The 27530-nt window shown below is 35.1% G+C and overlaps 1 protein-coding gene across 5 annotated transcripts in view; it reads right to left on the bottom strand.

Annotated features, from left to right (window-relative positions):
• Positions 1 to 27530, bottom strand: part of KDM4C (lysine demethylase 4C) — a 277152-nt gene that overhangs the window by 220734 nt on the left and 28888 nt on the right. For 4 of the 5 annotated variants that reach the window (XR_003400216.1, XM_026866802.1, XM_026866803.1 and 1 more), the window contains 3 exons: positions 25523 to 25572; positions 15527 to 15630; positions 8940 to 9077 (listed from right to left, as the gene is read on the bottom strand). Coding sequence is in view for 4 of the 5 variants with exons in the window: in XM_026866802.1 (XP_026722603.1) it covers positions 8940 to 9077; positions 15527 to 15630; positions 25523 to 25572 (292 nt within the window). In the remaining variant the exon portion in view is untranslated. Of the gene's footprint in view, positions 1 to 8939; positions 9078 to 15526; positions 15631 to 25522; positions 25573 to 27530 lie in introns of those variants that run through there. The other variant, XM_026866806.1, reaches the window with a different exon arrangement.

The following is a 27530-nucleotide window of genomic DNA, read 5'->3' as shown; positions in this document are numbered from 1 at the left end:
AGAGAGGCAGGCAGGCAGGCAGAGAGAGAGAGAGGCAAGCAGGCAGGCAGAGAGAGAGAGGCAAGCAGGCAGGCAGAGAGAGAGAGGCAGGCAGGCAGGCAGAGAGAGGCAGGCAGGCAGGCAGAGAGAGAGAGGCAGGGACACAGGCAGGGAGACAGCGAGAGCGACAGCGAGAGCGACAGAGATAATTTGCAACATAAGCTTCAGGTGAAAAATTCTCCCCCAGAGTCCCAAGTATATGCCATGGCAATGGTAAGATCAGCTGATTTTGTTGTTAAGATCTAAAAGTTAGTAATTGATCTGGTGAGGTTGCTGAATATATCAAACCATATTACATACAGAGAACAAATAGTCTTAACTGAAGTTATATATTGGTTATAAACTTAGAAAAGAATGAAGTAACTTACTTGACTCTAAGCACGTATGCAAGATCTTGTAATGTACCATACAGAAGTGTGCTTTATCTAAAATATTAATACATCTCTTTCTTTGGTATTAATATTTTTAACTGAGTTAAGAGGTGACTATATATATCCTCAGAGAAAGATGACACATTCAAGGTGATTGATTCTACCTTTTCTCCCAACAACTTGAAAGTGTTTAATGCTTCAGGCAGAAAGACAAATGTTAAAAACTGAATAAAACCACACTAGCACTGAGGTCTCAATTCAACTTTTTATGATATAAAACATTTCAGAAAATTATTTCAATATATACTTCAATAACCTCCTTTACATAAAGGATAACAATATGTTTTATTGTGAGTTTTGTCCTTTCCATAATTTTAAACCTTAAGACTTTCTAACTAGTAGTATATAAACAAGTCCTAATCATTCATGTAGCAAGCACACTGGGGATGCTAAACCTGCAGCTGAGGCATCTTCCCATGTTCAGCTCCTGTTTATTGTAACTGGTAGGCTACATAAACTCATTTGTTTTAAAAGAAACACACTTTATTTGCCCTGGTGTAGTTACCTCATGATGTGGGTATACCATTCATTCTTCTTTATTCCCACAAGCCCTCTCTACTGCTCAGACCAAGTAAAGGATTTTGAATTGTGCGTTTATATTTACAGTGTTTTTTTCTGGATGAAGGAAGTAAATACGCCATGTGTGTTTCAAATCTATGATGCCGCTGTTTAACCCTTCTTCATTTTTACATAATATTCTACAGACTCTCAGAAAAACAGAGATAAAATTGCAAGTACATGCTTATCTCCAAAGTATGTTTGGCCTGAGCCAAACTACTGAGTAGTACCAACTGCAGGAGTGATTCACCTCCACTAGAGGCGAATCCTGCAGAAGGTCCCAGTAGAATCCTAACACTTAAGTCATCCTTTTTTCCTATCAGGATAGGTTGTCTCCCAGTGTCAAAAAGCTATTCTAGCAAGGCTAGAGAATTGATTTCCTCTTAAGAGTAAGGGAATGCAGTTAATTTTTAGGATGAGCTTTACATATGTAAATAGTATTAATTAAAAATACAATGACAGACAGCTCACTTTCAGTTGCCTGGGCAATTAACACCTGATTCAACTGACCCCTGAACCACTTTCTGGTATCTGTTATATCTGCCTGAGCTGTAAATACTACATTGGATTCATGGAGATTGGTACTCTTCTAGCTAGACAGAGCAAGGCAAAATATGTTAAACTTTCTCAAATGGACATCTGTGTTTCAACAGCTGATTCAAGCCCAGACAGTCTTATTGTCAAGCTCAAATTTATGAAAATAATTTCTTAGTTCAAATTATTCTTTCCTGAAAAACCTGGAATGAACCCAATCTCTCTTTACAGACTGTGACATTAATGTATGGACAAAAAGTTATCTAGTGGCAATAGTTTTTCCTCATTGAATCAAGGATTATTATAATCTGTATTCTGGTGAAAAGTAAGGAAATACAAATTGTAATGATGTACTCAAAATTTCATACAAATTATATTGTGAAAAGGAAACTTTATTGTAAATTCCTGACTTATTCTATGAAAAGATTCACCTCATCTGGTATAAAGCTGCTATAAAACAAAAACTTCTAAACATCCACCAAGTCTGCCAAGTCAACACATTTATTACTTTGGTAAGTGAAACTTCTACAATATCACTTAGGAGAAAAAAAAAAAAAATTCCAAGGTCCATCATTTCTACTCACTCACAGTTGCCAGAATGTACTAAACATCTAAAATCTTATTGTAAGGAATTCTCCTCTTCTTACTTATTCAAAACTGCATTTAAAAAAAAAAAAATCTCACAGTGGTGTTGGTTTGATAAAACAGTACATGCATAACCTTAGTCACACATACTGTAGCATCACATGAAAAAACCTTAGACAAGGTTCAGATGGAAAAGATTTATTATAATCTGCACAACTGTAAAACCACGGAATACAGTACTCACAGCTAACACTACTTGCACATAGCATAGCACAGACTGTAAAAACATAAATACACAATCATATGAAGTTTCAGATTATGAAAACGTAAAACCAGTTGCCCCACTAAAATAGGAAGGTAGAAAAAACAATAGAACATAATTGTCTTTTGCATTTACAGGTAAAAATATTGTGATTGTTATTACTCCTTTCTACTCCTAAAACAATTACAATTCTAAATTCAATGTGTCACAATGCTGGAAATCTAGAAGTGTGCAAGTTATTGCCCAGTGGGAGACTGACAATCTCCCCATCAGAGCAATAGATTTTAGGGTGGGAAATGTCAATAGCAGTCATTCTCAGGAAATGCTGAGTTTTTGATTTAAGAACCAAAACAGGGGCAGTACATGATGACAAAAATAAAAAGGTGGGCAAAAATAAAAGGAACACCACAAAAAATAAACATACAGAAAAAATAAAAGAGAACATTGCTTGACAACTATAAAGCTGAGTGGCACTACAATTATGTAGTGAAATGTTAAACTGCAGAATGCACAGGATTTGCTCTAAAGTTGTGTACTAATATGAGGACCAGAAATTAGGATCAGCATACCTAGCTCCTGTACGTTTTCAAGATTTCATTAACAGCCAAGTCAATGATCTAAGCTGGCTAATTATGTTTTCCAATGTGTAAAAATATTAATTTGTACATCTTGAATGACACTGATATCATTGCAGACCGGTATCAAATGTATCAACATGCAGTGTTTAGAAAAAATATTTCTTTGACAGCAGTACCTAATCCAAACTAATAAAACAAGCTCATATAAGAATCATTCATAAGCTTGTGCACATGGCTATTTCTGACATTCAGTACTAAAATACTGCTGTAGGAGTAGTAAGATACTTTTTGAGGCTAAGCCTTTAAATCATCCAGCCACATTTTAAAAAAAAGGTACAACAGACTGGAAATTTTATTTTTGTTTTTAAGCTGACAACTAACATTTTATTGTGCAAAAGCAACCTAAACCTAATCCTCATTGAAAAAGTTATTATCTCAATAAATTATGAGAGGTAGAAAAGTGCTTTTATGTGGTAAGTATAAATAATCAGAGAAGAAATTAAGTCATACATATTGTCTCTCAATATACTTTTCATAATAAATATTGTTTGGATAGCATAAACTGGACCTTGCTATCCTCAAGACAATGACTCTCTTTTACCCAAACAAATCAAGATACTAAATAACTTTTCTTCCCTTTGAAACATTCATAACTGCTGGAGGCTGCTGCAGCATAAAAACAAAATATCTTCACAAAGGTCTCAAAACAGTCAAGCTGAAAATCTAAGCCAAAGTTTCATTTAACAGCCTGTCAGTTTTTTGATGTGAAGCTAATGAATGCAGTGGCAAACAAATCCATCAAAACAACTGCACTTCATCCCACCAAAGGGAAAAATACAACCTGCAGGCCAGCACTTTGATCTAAGCTATCCACAGAAAACACGTTGCTAAGCAGCTACCACTAAACAATGCATGAGTAATTACTGACTTAATTTTATGAAAGAGAGCAACAATACTTAAGCAGCTTGAGTTTCAAGTAGAAAAGGTTGGTAGACTTCTCTCCTAAGGTTCTACATATCAGCTGAACAAAAAAAGAAAAAGTTTTCCAATACCAACATCTGAAAACAAATCACGTCTTAAAAGGAGATGCAATACAAAAGAATCATTATAATGACTAGTAAAATCACCTAGTGTGACTCTATCCCTGATAGAAGGGAGTAAAATTTACATATGCTTACACTGAGTGAACGTTACCAAGTGGTGCAACAAAACAGACACAGTGAGCAAGGAGAGCAGTATTTGGAAACGCTAAAGCCTTCTCTGAAAGCTTTTGAAAGTATGAGTATCGGTTTGGCCGAGGGGTGATGGAGAGTTGTAAGAGACCCTCACACGAGGATGTGGAAAAGCAACAGACAGGGGAATGTGGGGACTTTAAACAGTAACAAGAGGAAAACGGAAGGAAAAAACTAAAACAACCACCACTGCATAAAGAAGAAATAGAGAGCCCTGCCCAAACCTCCTGCACAGAACCTCCACCTCAACACAATTCTGTTCTGTGAGCTACCTTGTCCTATCAAGTTTAGGTGGGACCATGCAGTCCAGAAGCTCTACACAACGTCAAGAATGTGCTTTTTACGGGAATTGCCTGTGATTAGGAACCAATTTGCCAAGTTTTTCAACCTTTAAAAAACAGCAGCAAGAGAAAAAAGGAATTCCAACAAAGAAAAAAAAAATTGCCTGCACACAAAAGTACAGGATTTTACTCAAAATTTAAATCTGCTTCTGATTCACAGTATAAAATTTGAGTGACTAAAGTTTATTGATATCATCCACCGGAGCTAAAATTTGGACAGGTGAAAATCACAACTGAGAACTCTTTTTGGCACCTGTAAGTGAGAGGTCTTGCACTGTAACCTTGTATAAGGGCTACATTGGCATTTATTAAAAATAACAATTACAACAGACAAAAATATAAAATTAATAAACATAGATGATGCACAGATTTCGGGATGGGGGCAGACAGTGTCCCACCCTGCAGCTAATAAACATGAGGAATAGAAGATTTTTCTCAGACTAAAGAAGTGTTTGTTATCTAATTGTTTCAGAAGGATTTTTATTTTATTAGTCACAAAAGAATTATGTGTAAATATTTCTATTCAACAGTTCTAAGAACTGAACATCATCCCTTGTTCAGCACACAGGATATCTACTCAGCACCAATCAAAGCAGATATTACAAAACATACAAGCTAATTGCCACTAGCTCACCTGCTTTACCAAAATGAAAAGAAAATGCACTGGACTAAGGAAACTCAAAACATATTTCATTAAACTACATATTTTCAGCCTACTCAAATGGATGTAGCTCCATTTAAAAATGACAGAATTAACAGAAGCCTGAAGAAATATCATATCTTCCCCTATTTTAAAAGTACCATTTAATTCTTTTTCAGGCATAAATAGCATTCCACAAATGAAAGTTACAGGATTATTATGATTAAGAATACCTAAAGCTTACAGTGTCTCTCATCCTCAGAGAACATAACAAATACAACTAAAGTACTTGTGAACAGAGAACCACCAACCTTTGACTTCCCGAGTCCTGCTATTACCATACATCAGCACTTCACCAATATCCCTCTGAACCACACCCTTTTGCCAAGTATCTTCAGGAGAGCATGACTTCTTTATTCCTTTCATCAGTATTTCTCTTCCTGTGTGTTCTTGTCAGTGGAAAAAGTCAGCACAAACTACACTGTTTCTCCCCTTGATTTGTGGGACTTATCTATTATTTCTCCATTTCTGCCTTTTTTTTTTTCCAAATCTACTTTTTAGTTCTACTTAATTCTGTCCAACTTAATTCTGCCCAAAATTGAGTTGTAGCAAAGAGCTCACTGGAAGTGCCACCTGGTATGACTTTTCATGTGTTGCCTCCTGAGTGTAAACCTTACACTAAATTCTGGAAAACAAGCCAGAGAGCACATCCCTGCTCTCAAGGTTCAACTACTACAAGTGGTTAGGGTACACACAGTGAAACCAAGATCACAAGTTTAGCATTTTTAAAGATAGAAAATAATTTTTAGAATAGGCATCCATAATCTCTCCTTAACCAGAGCTTCTAATACTGAGGGTCTAAATGATCTCTGATTTAACATTTGCAATCAATTTTACAGAATCTTTAACATCCTCTAATTTAATTCAGGAAAGCAGTATCATCACACAGCCTAAATATTTACTACAACTTTAATAAAAATCTTTTCCCGATTTTTTTTCCTGAAATTAATGAAGAATGACTATTGACTGTACTTCACAATTTTTTTCTTTTTCTAAGACAGAAGTCCAGCTGTAAGCAATTAGAAACTATTCGTAAAAATAAAAGTGTTCCTGTAGGAAGACAAATAATCAATCATCGGTATACAAAATTCTCTAAGGACAGTACAGCAACTGAGCTAGATATTGCTGCATTTTGCTGATGCAGGCAATTTTTGCAGTACAATACAGGGGAACTAGGGGATCCAAAATATTTTTTTCAATTAAAATTCCTGTACATAACACATAAAGAAGGGAAAGAGAAGTCAAACGCAACATTAGTACCTTGAATAATGACAAATGGGAATGTAAGGTTGTGTGGTGTTTTTTTTCTTTTAAATGAAATTACCAGAGCTGCAAGTAAAACTTAATAAAATATCAGTATTCTTTGGTCATATCGACTTCTTACCTTTTTAATTAATACTTTCAGGAAACTAATCATAGTTATCCTCATGTTTTTACAAAGAAACACCATAATCCATAGAGTACCCAATGCAGCAACTCTCTGTGTGTTTTCAAAGTGTCATATAATTACAGTTTAAGAACAATCACTTATAATACTTCCTCTGAGTTGTTTACCCTATCTGTATGGCATAAACAACTACTAGTATTACGAACACTTCACTGTCTTTCCATTGGTTTTCCTCTTCTTACACATTTCCGTTAAAAAGATACTAAAAATCCTACTCCTAGCACTTCCTAGCATGGTTTTTTTATTTGAAAAGAGAAGAAAACCAAACTTTAATCCTCATTCTTGTGGTTATAATTTATAAAAAACTAAGCAAGTAACATTAATCACTTTGGCCATTTGCGAAAGAAACTGCAGTTCACATTTGACAATGGTATCTAAGCTTTCTCTACAGCTTCAGCTGCCACTTTGAAACTTTCAGACATTTAAATTCAACTGCAGACACCACAGAACTATTTTAATTTCTTATACTATATATGCATAATACTGCTTCTATGCACAATACCCACAGAGCACAGAAGTCAGTGTCCTAAGATGAAAGTTTTATGCCTATGCTGGAGAATTTTAACTAAATAAAACTCTTTAGAGCACAGACGCCAAGACTTTCTAGCTAAAAATTCAGAATTTCAGAAGCACTTTTGGAGTGGTGTAAAGGAATAAAATTTCATTAGTTTCAAAAAAATTATCTTCTGACTCTGCTGAATTTAAACTTGACATTAAGTTTTTGATATAATACAATAACCGATAGGCACACAAGAGGCATAAAAGGCATAAAAGAGTTAACAGTTTGTACTGGAGCAGCTGCACACCAAATGGTAGACTTTTTTTTTTTTTTTTTTAATGTAAGAAATATGAAGCCTGTATACTGAAAGGGATATAGCTGCAGGTATCACTACCTCAGCTTTGGTACATGTAAAGATAAAGTTTGCCATTCTTGAAGTTCCACTGAACCAATTTTAGACCTGCAGCACATTCATACCTTTTAAAATCCATGAGAGTTTTACCTGCCACAATTAATTCGTATGTGTCCATGCCCATATTCCTCTCAACTATGTTCCACTGTACTATATATAGAAATCCCAAGCTATCAAATACATAGAATTTTTTTTCTTAATTAACTTTACAGTCAAGACCTTATCTGCTGGCTATTAAAAACACAGCTTTCCCATTAAAGGTAAAGACCAGCCTGAACATACTAGATGCATATTAACATTTTCAGTACTTTCACTATTGGTAGTATATGCACACAGAGCACAGAGAAAAAAATATTTATGAACTTTTTCCCTTTGAAGCATATTCAATCTCATTAACAATAATAATCAATAGTATCTAACATCATAAATTTCCATTCTTTGAGAACTTTCTTATGGTCTTCCAATCCCAAGGGTTTAATGAGAGTCCACTATCATTACTGTGAAACCTGCACATCTGATTTGCCCTTTATTCTGTGTCATCTTATTAGCTAATATATTAAGCAAATCACTACTGAAAAGGGTTTTTCAATAACAAACAAGTCAATGCAGAAAATATCTGACAAATATTTGGAAAGCATACTAAAAGTTTATACATCCCATAAATCTGATAAAACTCATAGAATACTGATAAACGGTATCAAACTTCCACTGAACAAACTGCAGACTTTCTTGATTTGTGTATTTATTCACATCCTGTACATGAAAAGAAGCAAAATCTCAGCCTAAAACATCTTCAGTAAAACACACCTCATTCTAAAACCTGAAAATATCTGCTCTAAGTTCATAGTTCCTTTATTATCTTGTACTACAAGATATCTGATGACACTGAAGATGAGAAAACTTGTTTCTTTAAGCTTTAAATAAAGTTTATTTACGTTTCTTTCCAGGTATCAAAATTGCTAGTTGAAATAAAGCACTTCCACAAACAGCAGAGCTTAGAAGAGGTTTAAAATCAGAAGTCAGTTGTCTTCACATACACTAACCTCAGTATATGTACCTTCAACTTAAAAATATCCATAAATAGAACTGGGTTTGAAAAACAATAAAGCTGCAAACAAAACTCACTACTGAGAGGAATACACATTGCTGGAAATGTAATACCCACTATAAAAAGAACAACTATAAATAAAATTTCAATGGCACTGTAAGGTACTACCTGATCTAATAGTTCTCCCTTTCTCGTTGGCTTCCATAGATTCTCACAAAGAAAAAACCACAGAAAAGATTTACTTATGCATCAATTTTCTGCAGTATGACTTACCAATTTTGCTGCTTTTCCATAATCAATCCATCGTACGGTGGCAAAGTTTGTTGACTCTGCACAGTTAAAACCATGGTTAAATCCTGCATGGTATCCGTATGGGAAAGTGATCATAAATTCTCCTGCCTCTTGTGTAACCTATAGCATAAAAACAAAACAAAAAAAACCTCGAGTGAACCACATTACAAAAGCAGTTCTGCTCTGAAGCAATGAAAACCGTATTTGCCTTTGTAACTACGTAGAAATAATTTTTTTCACCTTGCACACAGTTGTGATTAAATACAAGAAGAAATAATATACTTGAGTAATGTACATAGCTACATATATTACTTTACAAATCCAGAAAGTACTTGCAAAAAAGCTAAACCTGGAGCAGAGGTTCACTGGTTATAAAACCTGGAAGTTCAGTGAACTAGAAAAAACAGTGCAAAGAATGTATCAGTCTTCGTGACTGAAAAAAAAGCAGAGATAGGCCAGACAAAAGTACCCACAGCTATCATCCCTAAACACTAGTACAACTTAACTGTTGAAGAAATTATTCTGTTCAGCACCCTGAAAATGTTTCTCTAGAATGGCACCAGAAGTTCTCTTGGAAAGACTGTAGAGAGATCCTATTCTCACCATTCTCTCCCATACCGTCTCACTATGATTTGAAGACCTGTGACTGACAGCTTGATTTGCCTTAAGTTACTTAGTACTGATGATCAAGCATAAAGTAGGAGAAAGTAGCAGTTAATGAGCCTTAGAAGTTAAAGCATTGTTGTTCATCCCAAAGGAACACAACTGGATACATTTGAATCCCCTCAGGCAGTATCTTTAAATTAGTTAGGATAGGAAACGAGGAAGAAGAATTAATAACAATTGCCCTGCACCAGTTCTTCAGCCTTACAGCTGTGGCAGTGTGCTTCCCCCCCTGCCTTCACTTAAGCTGTAACCACCAATGGGTGTTGTGATGGCTGCATCCAGCTTACACTGGACTTCAGGGAGACAGGTGTGTCAGAGATGAGAAACCAGGCCTGTGAGAAACTAAGACAAACAACCTGGGAAAGCGAAAGTTGAGACTGATTGAAGAAATGCCTCAAACACTCTCAAGACAAAACTCTGAGTCGCAGGGTGCTTTCTGTGGAGGTCAAAGCTGGTAATGCTGCCCCATGTAGCTTGGGGAGAGAGCCCTGTGGAGACAGGACGGCTCTCCTCTGGGGCACCTGGGCAGATTTCAAGGGCCATGTGTCTGGTGAATGACCTCTGCTTCATTATCCACAAAATGCGTATTAAATTTAACACCCCTCAATATGCTAACGAGGGCTGTCATGATCATGCTAATTACATCATCCCATGAAACACCTTACCCCTCCCCGTACATGGGAAACGTAGCTATGTGGGTCGACCTAGGGGACGGACCCAAGGAAAGTGGGTATAAATCAAAGGGGGGAAGAAAGGCCTCTCTCTCTCTCTCTCTCTGACCCCCTCCCCCTGCCCTCCCCCAGCCATCTGGAGAGAGCAGTGAAGCGAAGAAGATGGATGCCAGCAAAAAAGACAGCCATCTCCTGGAACCCTCGCCGGAGGGGTCAGCACAGGAACTCAGACCGGTGATCTGTATTCCCCCATTCCCTCTATCTCCCTCTTTTCCTTTCTCTATTAAGAAATGCAAAGCATATTATATTGCTTGCCACAACTTGCTCTGTATTTAGCCAATTATCATGTGTTCAATTAGTATGTTGTAGGTAGTTAATAAATGCTTGAACTTGGAGACTTGTTGTCAGCTCCAATTGGGGATTTGAGAATCTTGAGTCACTTGTCCCCCTCGTCTGAGCGGGACGATGGCAACACAGTAGCCAAGGTCTGTCTTCCACAGTGACCCAGATGTCCTGCTGGTATGCAAATATAAGTCAAACTTCCTACTCCATAAATAATAGACAGCCCAGGGCCCACTGAACTCTCCTGCACAGCAGCAGGCTGCACACCAGGATCTCCCTTTGAACAGGGGATTGCATCAGATACTTGATAAATGAACTGGAAGTAAGTGCTGAATCTTTGAAATCTTAGCTAAGTGATATAAAGGATTGATTACACATATATAATCCTTTAGACATAAAACATTGACCAAGTCTGGAACTAAGTCTGGATCCAGCCACACCTAGACTCCTCTCTAAAAAGAAGTTCAGAATGCAAGGGGGCCCTCTCTGAACCTCATGACTCAACAGAAGGGTATCCCTGACAGCTTTGTCTGACCCTGTCCTCTATGCAGTAACCAAGTGTATCTTGCCATCGAATCTTGTTAAACCACTGTCACATTTACCACTGAACTTTGTTAACTCATCCTTAATAGAGTATATTGCTGCTTCTCTGTTACAGCTGAAGTGCATCACTATCTGTGACAACAGCTACTAACACCAAGGGGATTCTTGCATTGGAAATGTCATGCAGAATGTCTCCATGCAAAGCCATTAAAACACCACATTACAATAAAACAAATTTTAATATGCCCTTGTCCTTCCTTTCTTTCTCTTTAAGCACAATTTAAGAGTGCAGAAGGACTCTGGTACTACTGACAAAGAGAATGCCAAATACCTAAAGGACAAGTGGCCTAGAAGGAGATTCTCAAAGAGGAAAAGCTCGACTACAGTTAAACTCTGGCACTGCTTTAGAGAATGTGCAAGGCTAGTTCCAAAGGACTGCTCTGTTCTTTACAAGTACAGTGGGGGAAAAAAAAAAAAAAAAACCCACACCACAAAAACAAAAAACAAAACAAAAAAAAAAAAAAAAAAAAAAAAAAAAAAAAAAAAAAAAAAACACACAGAAGAAGTGTGCTGAGGCCACTGACTCAACAAGAAATTATAGAAAGCAGGAAAAAATAAAAACAAAACAAAAAACCTAAAACCCCCCACAAAATTAAAACAAAATACTAAAAAAACCCAAAATTATATTTTGTATAGCCAAAAAGAAACCAAATTCCTAATAGTTATAAAAGACATTTCATATATAAAAGGCTTCTAGAGTAAATTGCAAAATGTGGGGTAAGGTAAACAAATCACTTGGATGGACTGCTGCTCTCCTCTGGATATTGAAGAAAAGGAGAGACAGCACTTCTTGTCAGCCACAAATATTCACTCCACTCAAGGACAGCTTTAATATCTTAAACTGTATCAAACTACTGTATCAAAGACAGAATAGTCATACAAGAGATGGCACACTGTCTTCTGAACTATCTGATGAGTTAATCAATAAACTAGAAGATTCACAAGTAAAGAATTAAAAGAGATTCCCCATACTCTGATACACCATTTTATGTTAAACACACATCAGACAGCAGGCCCACTAAAAAGCAAACAGATCAATTTAAATTAAGTAAATAATCTGAGCAATGACTGATGATTGTGCAACAAGATGTATTTGCTGATTACAGGAAAATAAGGAGACTTCCTAGAGATTAAACAGGCTGTTTTCATTGTGTGGCAATGCTTCATATAAGCAATACAGTAATAAAAATTGGAAAAACAAATATGACTCTTTTTAGGGAAATACACTTATGATTTGAAAAGGGAGTTAAATTTCAAACAATCACCAAAATTAAAAGTCACAACTCCAAGCATTTTTTTCTTATTAATGTCATGTCTTAAATTTCGGGGTTTTTTTCTAGCGTAGTTATCTTGCATTCAATTTCTGCTTTTAGAATCCCTCCTTTCTTCTCCTTCAAAATTCTCACCTCATAGTTTCATGAATTCTTTGTGTGATTTTTTTTTTTGCTCAATGCAAGAATAAATACACAGAGATAGCACTTCAAGATGTGTATTTCCAAGTGTATTATGGGATGAAGGAAAAAGAAGAAAACAAGAAAAATATACTTAGCTAGCAAAGCTAAAGAATAAAATAGGATGTTTTGCATTTGTACTCTGCAAGGTTAATTTTTTATGGGTTCATATTTAGTATATACATGCAAATGCACATACAGGTGCATATATTATAACTGCTACTGTAGCACTCCAACAATCGCTGCAGGAATGTTTAAGAAAGATTATTCTCAATGCTAACAATTCCAAAATTTATCTCAATACACCCTCCCAGTGCTGACAGTTTAGCAGGTGTTCTATTGCAACAAGCAGCAGTTCAGCTGCCACCTGGTAGGCGTAGGCTGACTTATCAGCATTCAGCACATTTCCACTTCTATCACTTTGAGCCATGAGACATCACAGTCTGGTTCTCTCTATTCACTTTCTCACTGAATCCCATTAATTACAATTACACTTGGGTACAGTCTGCTTCCTCCCAAGACTAGGTGACAGAACCAAACTTAAATATTTAACTATTTCTAGCTTTTTTTTTTTTTTTTTTTTAATTAGAATACAGGAATAATCAAGACACTGAAATAAGAACATCAACTCCCTTATCCATCTCAAATGTGTGGTACTGAAAATAAATATGCTGGCATTCTGCAATATGCTACTTTACACAGCAACCACTGAAAATTATTCTGTTCAGAGTAATGTTCTGTAAATCCAAAACTATAAATCTGGTTATAAAACCTTCCAGTCTGGAAGGTTTCATCTGACACTTCATGATAAAGCACGAGGCTATGAAGGGAACCAATATTTACCTATATATTACAAAAACTGAGCTCACCAACTACATTTCCATATGATAATATATCATTCAGAAAACAAACTACTTCTTATACAAATAATTTATTCAAAAAAGCTTGCTTTCCAAGGCAGGCAGTATCACTCTAAACACCTACATTTCTTCAATTTTATACACAGATTGATTTAAACATGAAAAATGAAGTGATATTCCAAAACGCATGCAACAAATCAGTGGCTTCAACACACCTGTGCCGATTACCCCAGTGTTGATAATATAGGGATCTTTTTCTTACTCCCAAGCAGTTCTTACACAGCGTCAAGGCCTTTTTTTTGCTTCTTATATCACCCTGACAGCGAGCAACCTGTGGGTGCACAAGCTGGGAGGGGACATGGATGGAACAGCTGATCCCAACTGACCAAAGGGGATATCCCAGATCATACATGTCGTGCTTTGCAACAGAAGCTGGGGGAAGAAAGAGGAGTGATGGCATTTGTCTTCCTAAGTAAACTGTTTATGTGTGACGGAGCCCTGCTCTGATGGAGATGGCTGAACAACTGCCTGCTGATGGAAAGTGGTGAATTAATTCCTTGTTTTGCTTTGCTTGCATGTGTAGCTTTTGCTTTATATGTAAAACTATCTTTATCTCAAACTACAAGTTTCCTCACTTTTATCGTTCTCTCTCTCTTCCCAGTCCCACTGGAGAGCAGTGAGCAAGTGACTGTGTGGTACTTAGATGCCTACTAGAGTTAAACCATGACAATACTATACATGAAAACAATCACTTAAATATTGAGCTACATTTCATACTGGTACAAAAATGTCAACTAAAACAGATAGAAGGCACTGCATTATCCTATAATCTATGCCAGGGAAAATGATAAACTAAGTTTGTACAAACAGGTCCACATGATATCAATAAAACGCCACATACACTTAAATAGAAACCAGAATAGCAAACAAGGAATGGCGAGAACAGTCTACAGGACTATAGTGCAGCAGAAATACAGTAGAAAAAGTATATACTGCCTGGTTTTTCTGAACACTTTAAAACAGTCTGAGCAGCAGGAAATCAAGAATCATAACCTGTTAATGATCAAAAGTCTTTTAAGTATAACCTAAACAGATGTTCAGGCAGGGGACCTTCTGAATCAAGCTCTACCTTCTAAACAGGCTTACAAAGTTTCTGAATTTAGAACATCAGAATTTGCAAAACATTGAAGATACAGAATAAACATACTTAAAGAAAAACAATGCAGTAGAAACGTTTTTATTAGCTGGCACCTATAAGAAGTCAAAGTGGAAAACAAGAAGGTACAAAATCTTGTAGGAAAGAAGAAGCAGCTGAATACTTCAGATTTTCTGAACTCAACTATGTATTAAATTCATCCACAAAGAAGAAAACCAGTTATTCTTCCCACTTTCTGTTTATAATGTTCTTATCAGTTGTCATCTGCCACCACCTAGCAGCACAAAATAATCATTCCCTCTTTTTCTAATATGTTTCAACTTTTAAAATATATTCTAAATTAAGTAACAGTTCTTTTGGTTTTATTCCACCTGAAATTTTTTAGATCATATTATTGATAAAGTTACATTTAACTTTATCATCAGAAAAACAATATACAGACACAGAAATTAAACATTTCTTTTAAAATGTTAGGTACACAAATAAAACAGCTAGTTAAGAAGTGTTTCAGTCAACAGAAAAATCAACATGCAAGTTTGCATGGAAATAAAATAGAAAAAAAATATATTGGTGAAGCCTTAAAAATCAGAGAAACTTTTAGCATAAAGATTATGATGGCTACAAGTATTTTTTGATAGAAAATTCCAAGCTAGACCATGTAAAAGTCCTAATACTACAAGCATTTATGTTGATCTTTTCATGGAGTCAGTGCCTAAAAAGAAAATAATAATTTTGCTACAGTTTACTATGAACGGTTCTTATAGTAGACAGAGTCTAATTCAGTGCATGAATGCACAGTTTAAAAATAACACAAACATACCTTGTCAAAAGGAATTCCATACTTTTTCAATATTGATGGAGAAATCAGAATCATTTTGTGGCGAAGAAAAGCATCACATTCTTGACAGCTGCTTGGGAAGAACCCTAAGGCAAGACAAGAAAAAATTGTTATCTTTTAATTAAAACAAGGAGGAAAACTTTGTGGTATTTTACAATATATTATACTGTTTAAATTTGTTTTAGACTTTTTTATCATGTCATTGCTAGGTTCTGAGAGATTTGTATAAAAATCAAGTGCACCTCCTAAGTTTTTCAACTGACTTTCAGGGAGAGGGGTTGCAGGGGTTTGGGACTTTTTTGTTTGTTCTTTGTTAAGTGAAATAAAATAAATTTGGACCTGTAAATTCAGGCACACTTTTCTTACCCTTTACAGAAAAGTTTTATTGTTGGGTTGTTGTTTTTTTTGACTTTAAAGTTCATTTTGCAACCCCTGCACAAATGAAAATCAACTATAGAATATAAACTTAAAAGGACTCCACAAGGACTAGGTTTATTTAGCCCTTTCAGACCATCTATACAGTTAATAAACACAACCTTCTATCTAGAAAAGACCAGAAAGCATGGCTAAGAGATGTCTGGCACAACTGAGAACATGTGAGGTTTTCTTGCCCCTTTAAATCTTGTCTTGATTTCTATGAACAAAGATCGCTTTCCATCTTTCAACTTTCGTGATTATTTACGTACCACTCCACAAACCATGTTTAGTTCATTAAATAATATAATCTAGTTAATGAGAACATGGAGACAAATGAGGGGGAAAGTGAAAAATTAAAAACAAGGTTCAAGTGTCATTAAATTCTGGCATCTGACCATCTAACATGGATGCGAACAGCACCTCAGCTACAGTTCAGATAGGCTACCCAATCTCTCCTCCTCTAAAATAAAAACATCCAAGTTCTTTTCCCTTCAACCTAACTATATTACAGTAGGAAACCACTACACTACAAGGAAAATGGGAGAAGATGAGGAGAAAGAGGGAGAAGTTTCCAGAATGTGGCCAGTTTAGTCTTTCCTGACCTCATTTCCAACTCCATTCTAGAAAGAAGGTAATACCCTCAAAAACTAAAAACACAATTCCTACAAACAATAAAACAACAGAAGAGAAAGGCATAGTAGTTAATGAAAGCAAGAGGCTTCTGAAAACGTCAGACTGAAAAATAGAAGGACTATAGCAAGAGCTGTCTAACCACCTACTTCTTTCTCCAAATACTTGCTCTCAAACCCTCTTCCAGTTAAGTACAGGTGTATTACTTGCTCTGAGATGAACATGTGTCTCTTGCTGAAGCCAAGAGGAATACTTTTGGCTACTATAATGCAACATCACAGACAACTCACAAAGTTACAGCACTAGCATCAGAACTAGGCTGACAAAGAGAAACAATTCATTCCCTAATCAAAGTGAGAAAGTCTTTATTTGTTGTTATTATTATAGAAATAATTATTGCTATTTATCTTCAGTCTTTTTAGTGTTTGCACCAGACGATTAGCAAGAATCACCATGAGATGTACTATGAGTAACTGCAACCATACATTTAGCAGTCCTAGATAATAAATGATTTTACTGTATCAAGAACATTTGAAAGGAATCCCTTTCTCTGAAGCTCAACTTTACTCACTTCCTTTTCTTTCTTCTCTATTTTTTTTCAATGTTACCGAGACTTCTTAACATGAACAGTTTACTGTATTTTATGTCATTTATTCTCCAGTGATTTCATATATTTCACAAAGATGGGCAGGCTACTGCTTAAAAAATGTTATTAAAAAAGTAATCGTTTTTAAAATTACTTAATTTTCAGAAAACAGAAGTGAGGCATAAAGGAGCTCACTATCTCTAACAGTTCTATAGGAAAAATACCAAGCAAACAAGAAGTTTAAACAAGAAGTGCTGGCTTGTTATCTTTGACTCTAGGAGTAAGATCTCACTCCTAGGTATGTAGTTCCATCACAGCCCTCTCTTAAAACATATAGAAGGAAAAGATGAATTCTAAGTTTTTAAACTTGTGCAGTATGACTTCGCTTGACTCTGCTGTAACAAAAAAAAAAAAAAAAGTGTATGATAATGACATTGGGTGAAAAAGCATTCTCCAAAGTTATTTCCATTTGTATCACGAGCCTAGGTAAAATTCATATGATAAGAAAATCCGAATCTAAAGCCATCTAAAAATGATTACTTTTTTCCTGGGTGTAAGAAAAACATACATAATCCTATCCTGTTACATAGGAGAACTACCTGAGAAACACTGATCAGAAATTAGTGAAGCAAACAGTATTTAAGGAGAAAAAAAAAAAAAGATTTCTGTCATCTCTTTACTGGTTTTACACAAGTTATTGTATCGCTATCATGTAAATGTTAGTTTGTCATTCACAGAAGCAGATCCATTCTTGGAGGAACAAGCTAACTACTCAATAACTAAAATTTTTTTAAAAAAAAATCACTTTCAGTCAATTGTCTAAATATTTTTAATTACTTGAGGAAAAAAAAGATTAAATCTCAACAATTTGCCATAATATGTAATGTAATATCAGATTTAATTTCTTCTTTCTGATGAGTCTTACATTTATGTCCATTAACTACTCTACAATTCCAGAACAACTGTAAGGTGATCACATTACAATTGTTATATTCTTTTTACACTCTTTTCTAGCACACACCACAGTCCTGGAAGAACAAATTCTTTCTAATTTCTCAGATACAAGGTTAAGCAGCTCTTAAACAGCAAAGGTGTACTGTACACTCATGTTGATCAATGCACTTGGAATTCTGTTATGATGACCTGAGATCAAATTTTATACAGATTTATCATTCTTTCTTCTCCTCACCAACAGACACAGAAGTCTTTACTCTCTTTTGGAATGGCAAATAAAGTTATAATGTATGTTTCAAAAAGTAGTACCTGGCAGGTACAGTTTTATCATACATGTTGGGCTTCCCTGACTAAAAGACAATTTAAAGAAACTAGGCCACAACTGGTGGACTCCAGCAAATAAATGTCAACTATTTTGGCACAATTAATGCCTACAGCATAATGATAACACTCATAACTTGGAATCTACATCTTATGAGCTTCAAGAGCTCTCAGTCCAGAGCAGCATAGTAATGGAAATACACTGGAACATACTGTGAAAAATGTGGTTGAAAGTGGTATTTGAGACTGAGGAAATAACTGATATGAAAAGTAGCCAAAACTTTAATTTCTAAAAGCAGAGAAAGTTTGACTGAGTTGTTTTTACTAAGAAAACAAATTTTGTACCAAATTCTGCTACTGCAATATGCTTAATTAGTTAAATAAATGATGACAAAAAGCACATGATGGGCAGATTGCCAAAACTTAATTTGTCTCTCCAAGAGATCAGAAATAGTTATGACAACTCCAGCCAGAAGGCAAGCTTGTTTCTGAATTCTAAGAAAGCTGCAAACAACACAGAACAGCAGAACACAACCTGCTCAAAACCCACTGAGAGAAATTTACAGGAGAACATTTGCTGTGGTTACAGAGCCCTCACAGTGAAATCAAAGCACAGCCTACACATTCTGTACCACTATGAAGTATCTTTGACTCTGTCAAAGTCTACACTTAAACACACTCAAATTTTATAGTCTCTTTCACCTCATTTTCTCAAAACTACTCCCCTTCAATGAACAAGGGAAGAAAGGAAGGTAACATTTCCTCATTATGAGACTCTGTTTATCAGAAAGTCTTTTGCTCTGTCCAGGCTAAAGGTAAGGTCACATAAGCTTTTCTTTCAGGAAAGAAAATTCCTGTGAGAAAATTGGTTAGCAGATGTAAAAAATACCTACTAGCACAATGAAGAGAGGACACTGCATTAGAAAAATCACAAGACCCTTAGAAATACATTAAATTCAGACCAATTCAAGACCTGCCTGCAACACACCAGAACCGTTCTCAAATACCAAGCTGATATTAAAATTACCAATTTACAGGACTACCAGTTAATCCTGGATATCTAGTGAAATCCCACATCCAAAACAAAAAAAATACTGAAATCTATTTAAAATGTAACATTCAGGTTCTATAGTACATCCATGCTTTTATGAGGCACATGAAATCTTCATGTAATCCATTAACACTAATCCATTAACTCTACATCAGTTCTACAAAAGCAAGTATTTTGTGTGAATTTCCATGCAAGCCTAGTTTCTCAAACGCTCTTGAGAGCGGCAGACCTCTTCTATATCTCTTCTCAACATTTATATTTAGCCATCTGTACCCTGCTTCTTGGAAGTGATACACAAAATTCAAAACAACTACTTCATAGGAGACAATGAGAAATAATCAAAGATCAGGTTAAAACAGAATTAGGTTGCTCATTGATCTATGTCCATGCGAAAAAGACTGTCCAGTCGAAAATTCTGCAATCCATAATTTAAAGAAACACGTTACATTCTCAACACCTTGAGCAGAATTAGAACAGTCTACAAGGTAAGTATGTGATTCAGCACTTGGTGGCCAAATGTGTGGGTATGAGCACAACCTACAGGTAGACTGCATTTATCCACCTAACTGAAGTCCCACTCAGACTTTTAAAACCTTATCTAGTTAACACAAGCAACAATAATAAAGAATATGTGAAAATATAGGCTTCAGACTGTTATCAAAAACATGCTCTCAGAAGCCTGTACATACATATTCTCACAGATAACATGGCCCAAAATAAGATAATCTTACACAATGCTATTTATACTACCAAAATAAAACTACTTATTGAGTTACAGTCTTACCATTGGGCTGGTGAAGACACACCCTTTGTCAATGCTATTCCACCTCAACAGACAATAACACTTCCAAACAATTTCTGGGTTTATGTTCCTTACTCTAGATAAAAGTCAAAGCCTTCTCATCTTGTGGGGAAGCTGGGAACAGTGGGCACTAAGCAAATTCCTTGCTGTATCTGAGGAAGACACAATTCCCACACACAGGACACTACTGCACTAATAGTCTTTCAATTGTACATTAAATGGTTCAGGGATAAAGAACATTTTAAAATAAGTTCAACTCCATAAATTACTGAGGGACAGTGAGCATTGCTATCTGGAAGGCACTTTTTATTTTTTCACCCCGAGAGTATCATTCCCACGTATCACTCATGGCTCTCATCAGATGACTACATCATGACTATTATTTATGCAAACTGAAGTGGACTGCATTCCATTCCCCAGCTGATTACCATTTTCAAGGTATCTGGAATGCTTACCTATAGTACTGTCTCCATACTGTTCTCAATTAACTGTTCAGCTACAACCATATATGGACAAATTACAATATTGTTCCTGAAAGAGTAATTCTACAACTCCATTGACTTGAACAGGGCAATTGGCTATATATTGTATAATCACATTTTGGCCAATAATAAAGTAATTATTTAAGCATACACAGATAAAATCATGTTCTTAGGGAATTTTAAGATCACATTCTGACCAGTCAATGAATGAGGCTAGGCTTCCTATCTTTTTCTACACTCCCATACTCAAGTCTTCACCTGAAATTTTACAGTAAAGGTGCTGTGGTTTTAGTTTATTAATATTAATTGAAAATATATAAAAATATAAAACTTAAAACATAAGAGAGAGAACACCATAAACTGCAAGTATCTTTAATGTAATTTAACTTTAATGTAATTAAAAATAATCCAAATGAACGCAATTAAGCTCAAAGTTATTGTAATTTTTTACTGATGTAGTTCTTCACTTAAAGGACTTAAAACACAAAATATTAATCGTAATTCACTGATCGGTACTCTTGGAACACAGAATAAAGGAGGACCGAGTTTTCTAATAATTTTATTTTTAGATTTTACTTTGATAGGTATAAATACAAACTTCATATAATTTATTTAAATTAATTTGCAGTGACTTAAAAGTCATTTGATTTAACTTTCTGTATTGCACATAAAAGAAATTAGGAGGATGAGTTTCCATGATAACAATCCTCACAAAGAAGCAGTGGCAATTTGTATGCTATACAAAGCACAGAGCACAAAAGCCACAAAAGAAGCAAGTGTTGTGAAATATGAGTGTTGTTATGCCCAGATGAATACATTACAGCCTCAAGTTTATTATCTCTTAGATGCAACTTTACTAACTTGGCTGATATAACTATCAATTCAGACAAAGTTCAATTTTTCAGCTGCTCAAGTTTTCAGATTTGAAACCCTCAGAATTTATGCAAGTTCTACTTCATGTCTCATTTCAACAACTATATTTGTTTTCATATATAACATGTAATGAATTCTGCATGAAATGAATTAATTAATACTATACAACACACAAAGCTTTTTATAACACCCCTCATACTTACAATATATTAAACTTTAGTTTCTTAACATAATTGAAGACCACAGATAACATCTTGTCTCTAAAACAGTTTCTGCAATTAAATGATCTATTAAAAGATTTTAAAATCCTTCAAATTGCCATTTATGATTTGCCATTCTGCTTCTATTCTCTTTATTTTCTCACCCATTTTGTGAAACAAAAAATCCTTAACAATACCATGGTATTACAGATTAACATAACAACAAGTATAAAAATTGCAGTTAAGAGCTCACTTGAGATATTTTTATTACATTTATGTCTACATAAAATTGAAAAAAACCCTACATAAATGAGAAAGCAGCTGAAGGGCAAAATCAAACTGTTGTCTTTATTATATGCAAGTCTAATGTATTTCAAATAAAGTATTTGTAGGTGCCACAGTCAAGCGTTCCTGCACAAAAGGCATATGTGATAGCTGTGATGTGCAGACAAGATAATGGAAATTCCTTTAATTCTATGTATCAACTGCTGCCCTGACTTAGACAACATGTCACATTTATTGCATTATTTTATTATTTTAATTATTTAGGAGCATTCAATTAATTTGGTAGGCATCTGATCATCAGAGCTAACCTTCCTGAATAGACAGATTTTTTTCTTTAGTTGTTGCACTCATGCAAAAATATCATTAAAGTATTTTCAATACACATATGATTAAGTATAAAGGTATCATTTACATGTTTTATTAATGTTAACTATTAAGTGACTTGCAGCCATGCAGCTTACTTTACATTTTCATCTTTTTAAAATACTTACTATAAAACTCAGACTATATTAGCAGGCAGCAGTCACAAAGTAGAAGATGACTTAAGAGGATTATTCTTAAGAACTACAGCATCATCTTCTACACTCCATTCTAAGGACCAAAAATATAATGAAAACAACCTACTCACAGAAAAAAATTGCAGAAGACATTAAAGTCAAATACTAAAAAGTTAGGAAGTATCAGAGAGGGTTGTCTGTGAAACTAATTCACCTGTCTTATATTGCTGTTACAATAACAATCTCTGTATTAGGATATAGTTTTTCTACAGAAATCCAGTTTCATTCACTGAATATAATGGAATAAACAACTATTTGAAATTTTACCTTCATTGTTTAGTACCTGATTCATGTTTTGTTTGCTAATTACTATTCCAAACACAGTTCTGAAATAAAAATAATTTTTATCATACACAAGATTCATCAAGGAAAGCAGTTTTTCATTCACCACACAGATCTTTATAACTTGTACTCATACATGGAGATAGCAGTAGTAGACAACTTACTTCTATGCAGATGTGCACAGATCAAGGCTGAGTTACTTCCCAGGGCAAGTCCTTTAAATATAGCAAGCAGTAAGGATCAAGGAACTGTGTTCCTGTTCCAGCTGTAGAAAAGCACTTGCACATGTGCCAGTGCACCTGAAGTCTTTCTGGTTTACTTTCTTCCAGCAGTTCTGGACCTAAGAACTGTTACGCTGCATGAGACTGAAGTCATAAGTCCCATTTAACTTCCTGTCCGATTCTGGTATTCAGACATTAAAGACACTGTTCCCTCAGTATAACCTACCAGCTTCTCACAAACAGTGATTTTGGAGATTTCCACTTCTCTCATACTTAATGTCCCATTCCTCTTACTGTATTAGGCCACCATTATCAGCAATAAGAGGCCTAAGCACCTTCAGGCCACAGTTCTCTAACACAATACTTTCTTAAACTATGTAAGTTTATACCAAGTGACTTCAAATGCTCCATGCAGCAAAGCATGTATCTCCAGAGTTACCTGCTTCATGGATTTCTATAGGTTACTCCAATATCTGGGGAAATTAGGGTATGTCAAAGAAAAAAACTTAAGTTTGTTTTTAGCCTACAGCAAACACTGCCATGCCTCAATGCCACTTAATTTTTAGAAACCAGTGAACAATTGTTGCTGAAACTGCCCATTCTCTTCCCTCACTCAAAAAGAGAACGTCTGAACCTGAATAGTTTTAAAACACTGCACAGATATAATCAATCAATATGACATCTATAATAAACACCAGAGCACATCAAATGAAGAGTCTATCTACCCAAAGATCTTGGAGTTCATGCTGTAAAAGGAATCATCTCCTTTGGATTGTTTTGAACTTTGCTAAGACTCTTCAGTCAGAGTCTCTAGCTGTACTGGAAGACCGAGTGAACACTCCCTCTTTAGTCCTCTTTTCCATGCCAGTCATCACAGGTCTTCATCATACCCCCTTACCTTTATTTGACATTCTTTCAGATTGCAAACTAAGAGCTTACTTACTTACAAAACAAAAATGCCAATTTTTCACCAATCCTAGTGTTCCTCTCTGAACCTTTTTCAATTCTATCTTCCTTCTATTCCTTGCCCATTTACTATAAATCTTAAAAATAATTACTTAATGATCCTAATCAGTGCCACTTGCACAGTTTACAACATGTATCAATTTGTTCACTGGTGAAAACCAAAAGCTTCAAGGTATGCATATGAAGAGTTCTACACTTTTCAAGTTGGAAAAATAATTTGGAAAGCAAAAAAATGAGTGACAACTTTCTTGACTGAAACTATGGAAAAATTTAGGAATAGTAAATGTAGTTATCCAGGTTGAAATCTGTCCTTCTGAGACATGTTTTTAAGACTGCAAGTTCACAGATCTTTACTTTCACATCTCAATGATACATGTCATCTTACTGTTCTTAGCAATAGTTTAAAAATAGTCAGAAAAAGTCATGCACCTACATGCACATAAAATAGATATGAAAACAAAATGTAGAAAAAAAATTTCAGAATCTGGTCCTGATACATGATCTTTAATTATGAACTTTCAATAGCATTCCTTATACAATATGGTTAATAGCAGGCTATAAAACAGGGGCTGCCAGGCCAAAAAACATTCCTAACTTATTCCCGTGTTCACAAACTGCTCTCTTAATCTAGAAACAAAAAGAAAGGTGTAGTGTCACTGAAAACAAATTACTATGTGAGAAGAATTTTCCTACAGACTAGTGGATTTAACCCTTAGATATCAACCTTAAACCAATATCATTTGCTCTTCAACAGATGTTCCACATGCCTCTGGAAGGCAAAAGCCAGAACATGCTTTGGCTAAAGTGGATTTATATGCCTGCAGGCCACTACCAAATAAGATCTAGCATTGGTACATTTTGTCTGCTTCCCCCTTCCTAGAGGTACCAACCAGGTTTCCATCCTCTAGGCAGGCATTAACTTTCATGAAACTTCTGGAAACTTGTATGTCTTCAGTATTCCTATCTTTGTATCAGATTTGGCTAAGAAGTAAAAATTCAAAAGGTACTTATGAAAAGAAGCTATGACAAAAAAAACAAGGGCACAGAGGAGACAAAGATAGTAGCAATGAAAATCCAATGAACAACAAAATACTAAGCCTCATTTTCATAAGCTTCACCAAGCTAAAAATGCCAGTACAAAAGAAAGTTCTGAGAGGAAAAAAAAATTAATTTGTTTCTTAAGAATTCTCTAGAGTACTAGAACTGTGCCTTATTTGCAGTCATATCATGGACAGATAAAAGACACAACATTAAGTAATAAAAAAAGTAAGTGAGTCAAGGACAGTGTTTTTCACTTCACTGGAGGCTTGTCCTTCAGACATCTTACGTATGGAAATACTGAAAATATTACCTTGAGCTAGTCTTTCAAGCCGTCTCCCATGCTCTGGAGGAACAGCATACCTAAAATTCACAGAAAGAAAAGGAACAAATGGTTAAAAGACATAATTGCTACCAAAATCATGAACCACATGTGATAAATATCTAAAAAAACAGAAGCCAAGAAGATTAAAGACTGAAAAATCATACAGGATAAAACAGTAATTCCTGAGGAAAAAACACACAAGATTTTTTCTGAAAAAAAATTTAGCTTCTTTCTACTTTAAACATTATCACATGTAGTTCAAGAATGTTACATTCACTATTTAAAATCACACATGTTGGCAATATTTCGTATGATTACACCATTTCAATTAAAACAAACACATGTGCCTTCATTTTCAAAATGAAAACACCTAAGTCTAATATATACAGGTTTAATTTCTTCAAATTTTGCCATGCTTCACAAGATACAAGAGTTCAACAGAAAAATATGAGCATTAAACATCTCTATTTTTTACTATAGCTAATACTGTGGAATAAAAGTGTTGCTTGTCTTTGTAAAATCATTACAATTAGAGTTAAAAAATTATTTAAGGAGTACACTTTCTTTAAATTGAAGAATTGCACATATCTTGGAATCGTTCTTACAACAAATTACTTTCTAAAGATTCCATATGCTATCTGCAACGTCAAGAACAATATGAAAGAACTGGAATTAACCTCATGCTATTTTTAATGTTTATTACAGTTAAAAAATTGAAGATCATTGAAAAGCTGTAATTTAATTCAGCTTTTCTGAACACTGCTGTTCACATATTTACTGCATTTCATAAATAAACTGTATGTATTAATTAGGCTTTATTATTTAACTGCTTCAGTATGTGATATAATAGGCTTTCATTTGAGTTTAATGTTGCAACAGCATTGGATTGATTCTTCTCTATAAAATATATGGTTCAAAAAAGGAGCAATTCATATTCAGCTGTACAACGTAGTCTAAATCCACATTTTCAAGCTAAGTCAACATACAGTTTTTTCCTTTCTGTGAAAGCAAAGGAGAACTGTGAACATAGGTTTCATTCATCTCCCCTGACAACTCACTCAGAAAAACAAGTGAAGGACCCTAGGTCCCTCATTTTGCACAACAAATAAACATCCTCCTACCTACACACACAATTTTACTCTATTACAGCTGAAACTGTTGCACAGGGACAAGACCCCTTCTACCACAGAAGTCAGTGCTGTAAGCTGAACTGTAGCAAAACCCATGTCTACTAACAACCCACTCAAAAAAGTAGTATTTAAAAAGGGACTTTCAGCTTGACTCTGCTCAATGTTTGCAGTTTTAACCAGAATTTCACTGTCTTACAAAAAATGATTTTGTTTCTCTCAATTTGTACTTCGAAGCGTCTGTGCCTGTTCTCCACTCTGTATTATTTACGCACCAGTGTATACACAGTAATCTAAACTATGTTTGCATCTTTCACACCCCAGCAGAGACAAATGCTATATATAGCATTAAATACTGTACTATATGTCATTAAAAACACAACTTCATGAAGTAAAACTTGAACAATGTTTCTGTCTAAAAAAAAGCCCAACCCAGAAACTTTTCTTTGCCTTACCCATCTTTGACTGAACCAGCATTCTTCTTAAATACTCTTTCAAAAGTACATGTTACTACATTTTTATGATAATATGCAGCCACATGCTTCCATTTGTACATGTAAACATGTAAGTACTTCTCAATATTACAAAAATGCAAAACTAGACAACTCAGTCTTTTGGAAAGATAAGACATGACATAGTTTAACAGGGCTATAGCTATTTAACTAATCTAAAATTACCAAGCAGTAATTCATTCAATACAAGTTGGTGGTTTTCATCATCGTCTTAATTTGGGGTCCATGGCAACAACTACTTCTCAATCCTTTACTTCTTCCCACTGTTGTCATTAGTCTTAGCTAAGAAAAGGAACAAGGAAAGGAGTCCAACTTTGTAGTATCGTACATCAGGAGGCCCACAGACACTCACACGGC

This window comes from Athene cunicularia (genome assembly GCF_003259725.1).
Source record: "Athene cunicularia isolate RWA chromosome Z unlocalized genomic scaffold, athCun1 chrZ_part4, whole genome shotgun sequence".
Classification (NCBI taxonomy): domain Eukaryota; kingdom Metazoa; phylum Chordata; class Aves; order Strigiformes; family Strigidae; genus Athene; species Athene cunicularia.
Note: the sequence above shows the minus strand (reverse complement) of the source record. Positions and strands in the feature narration are given on the sequence as shown.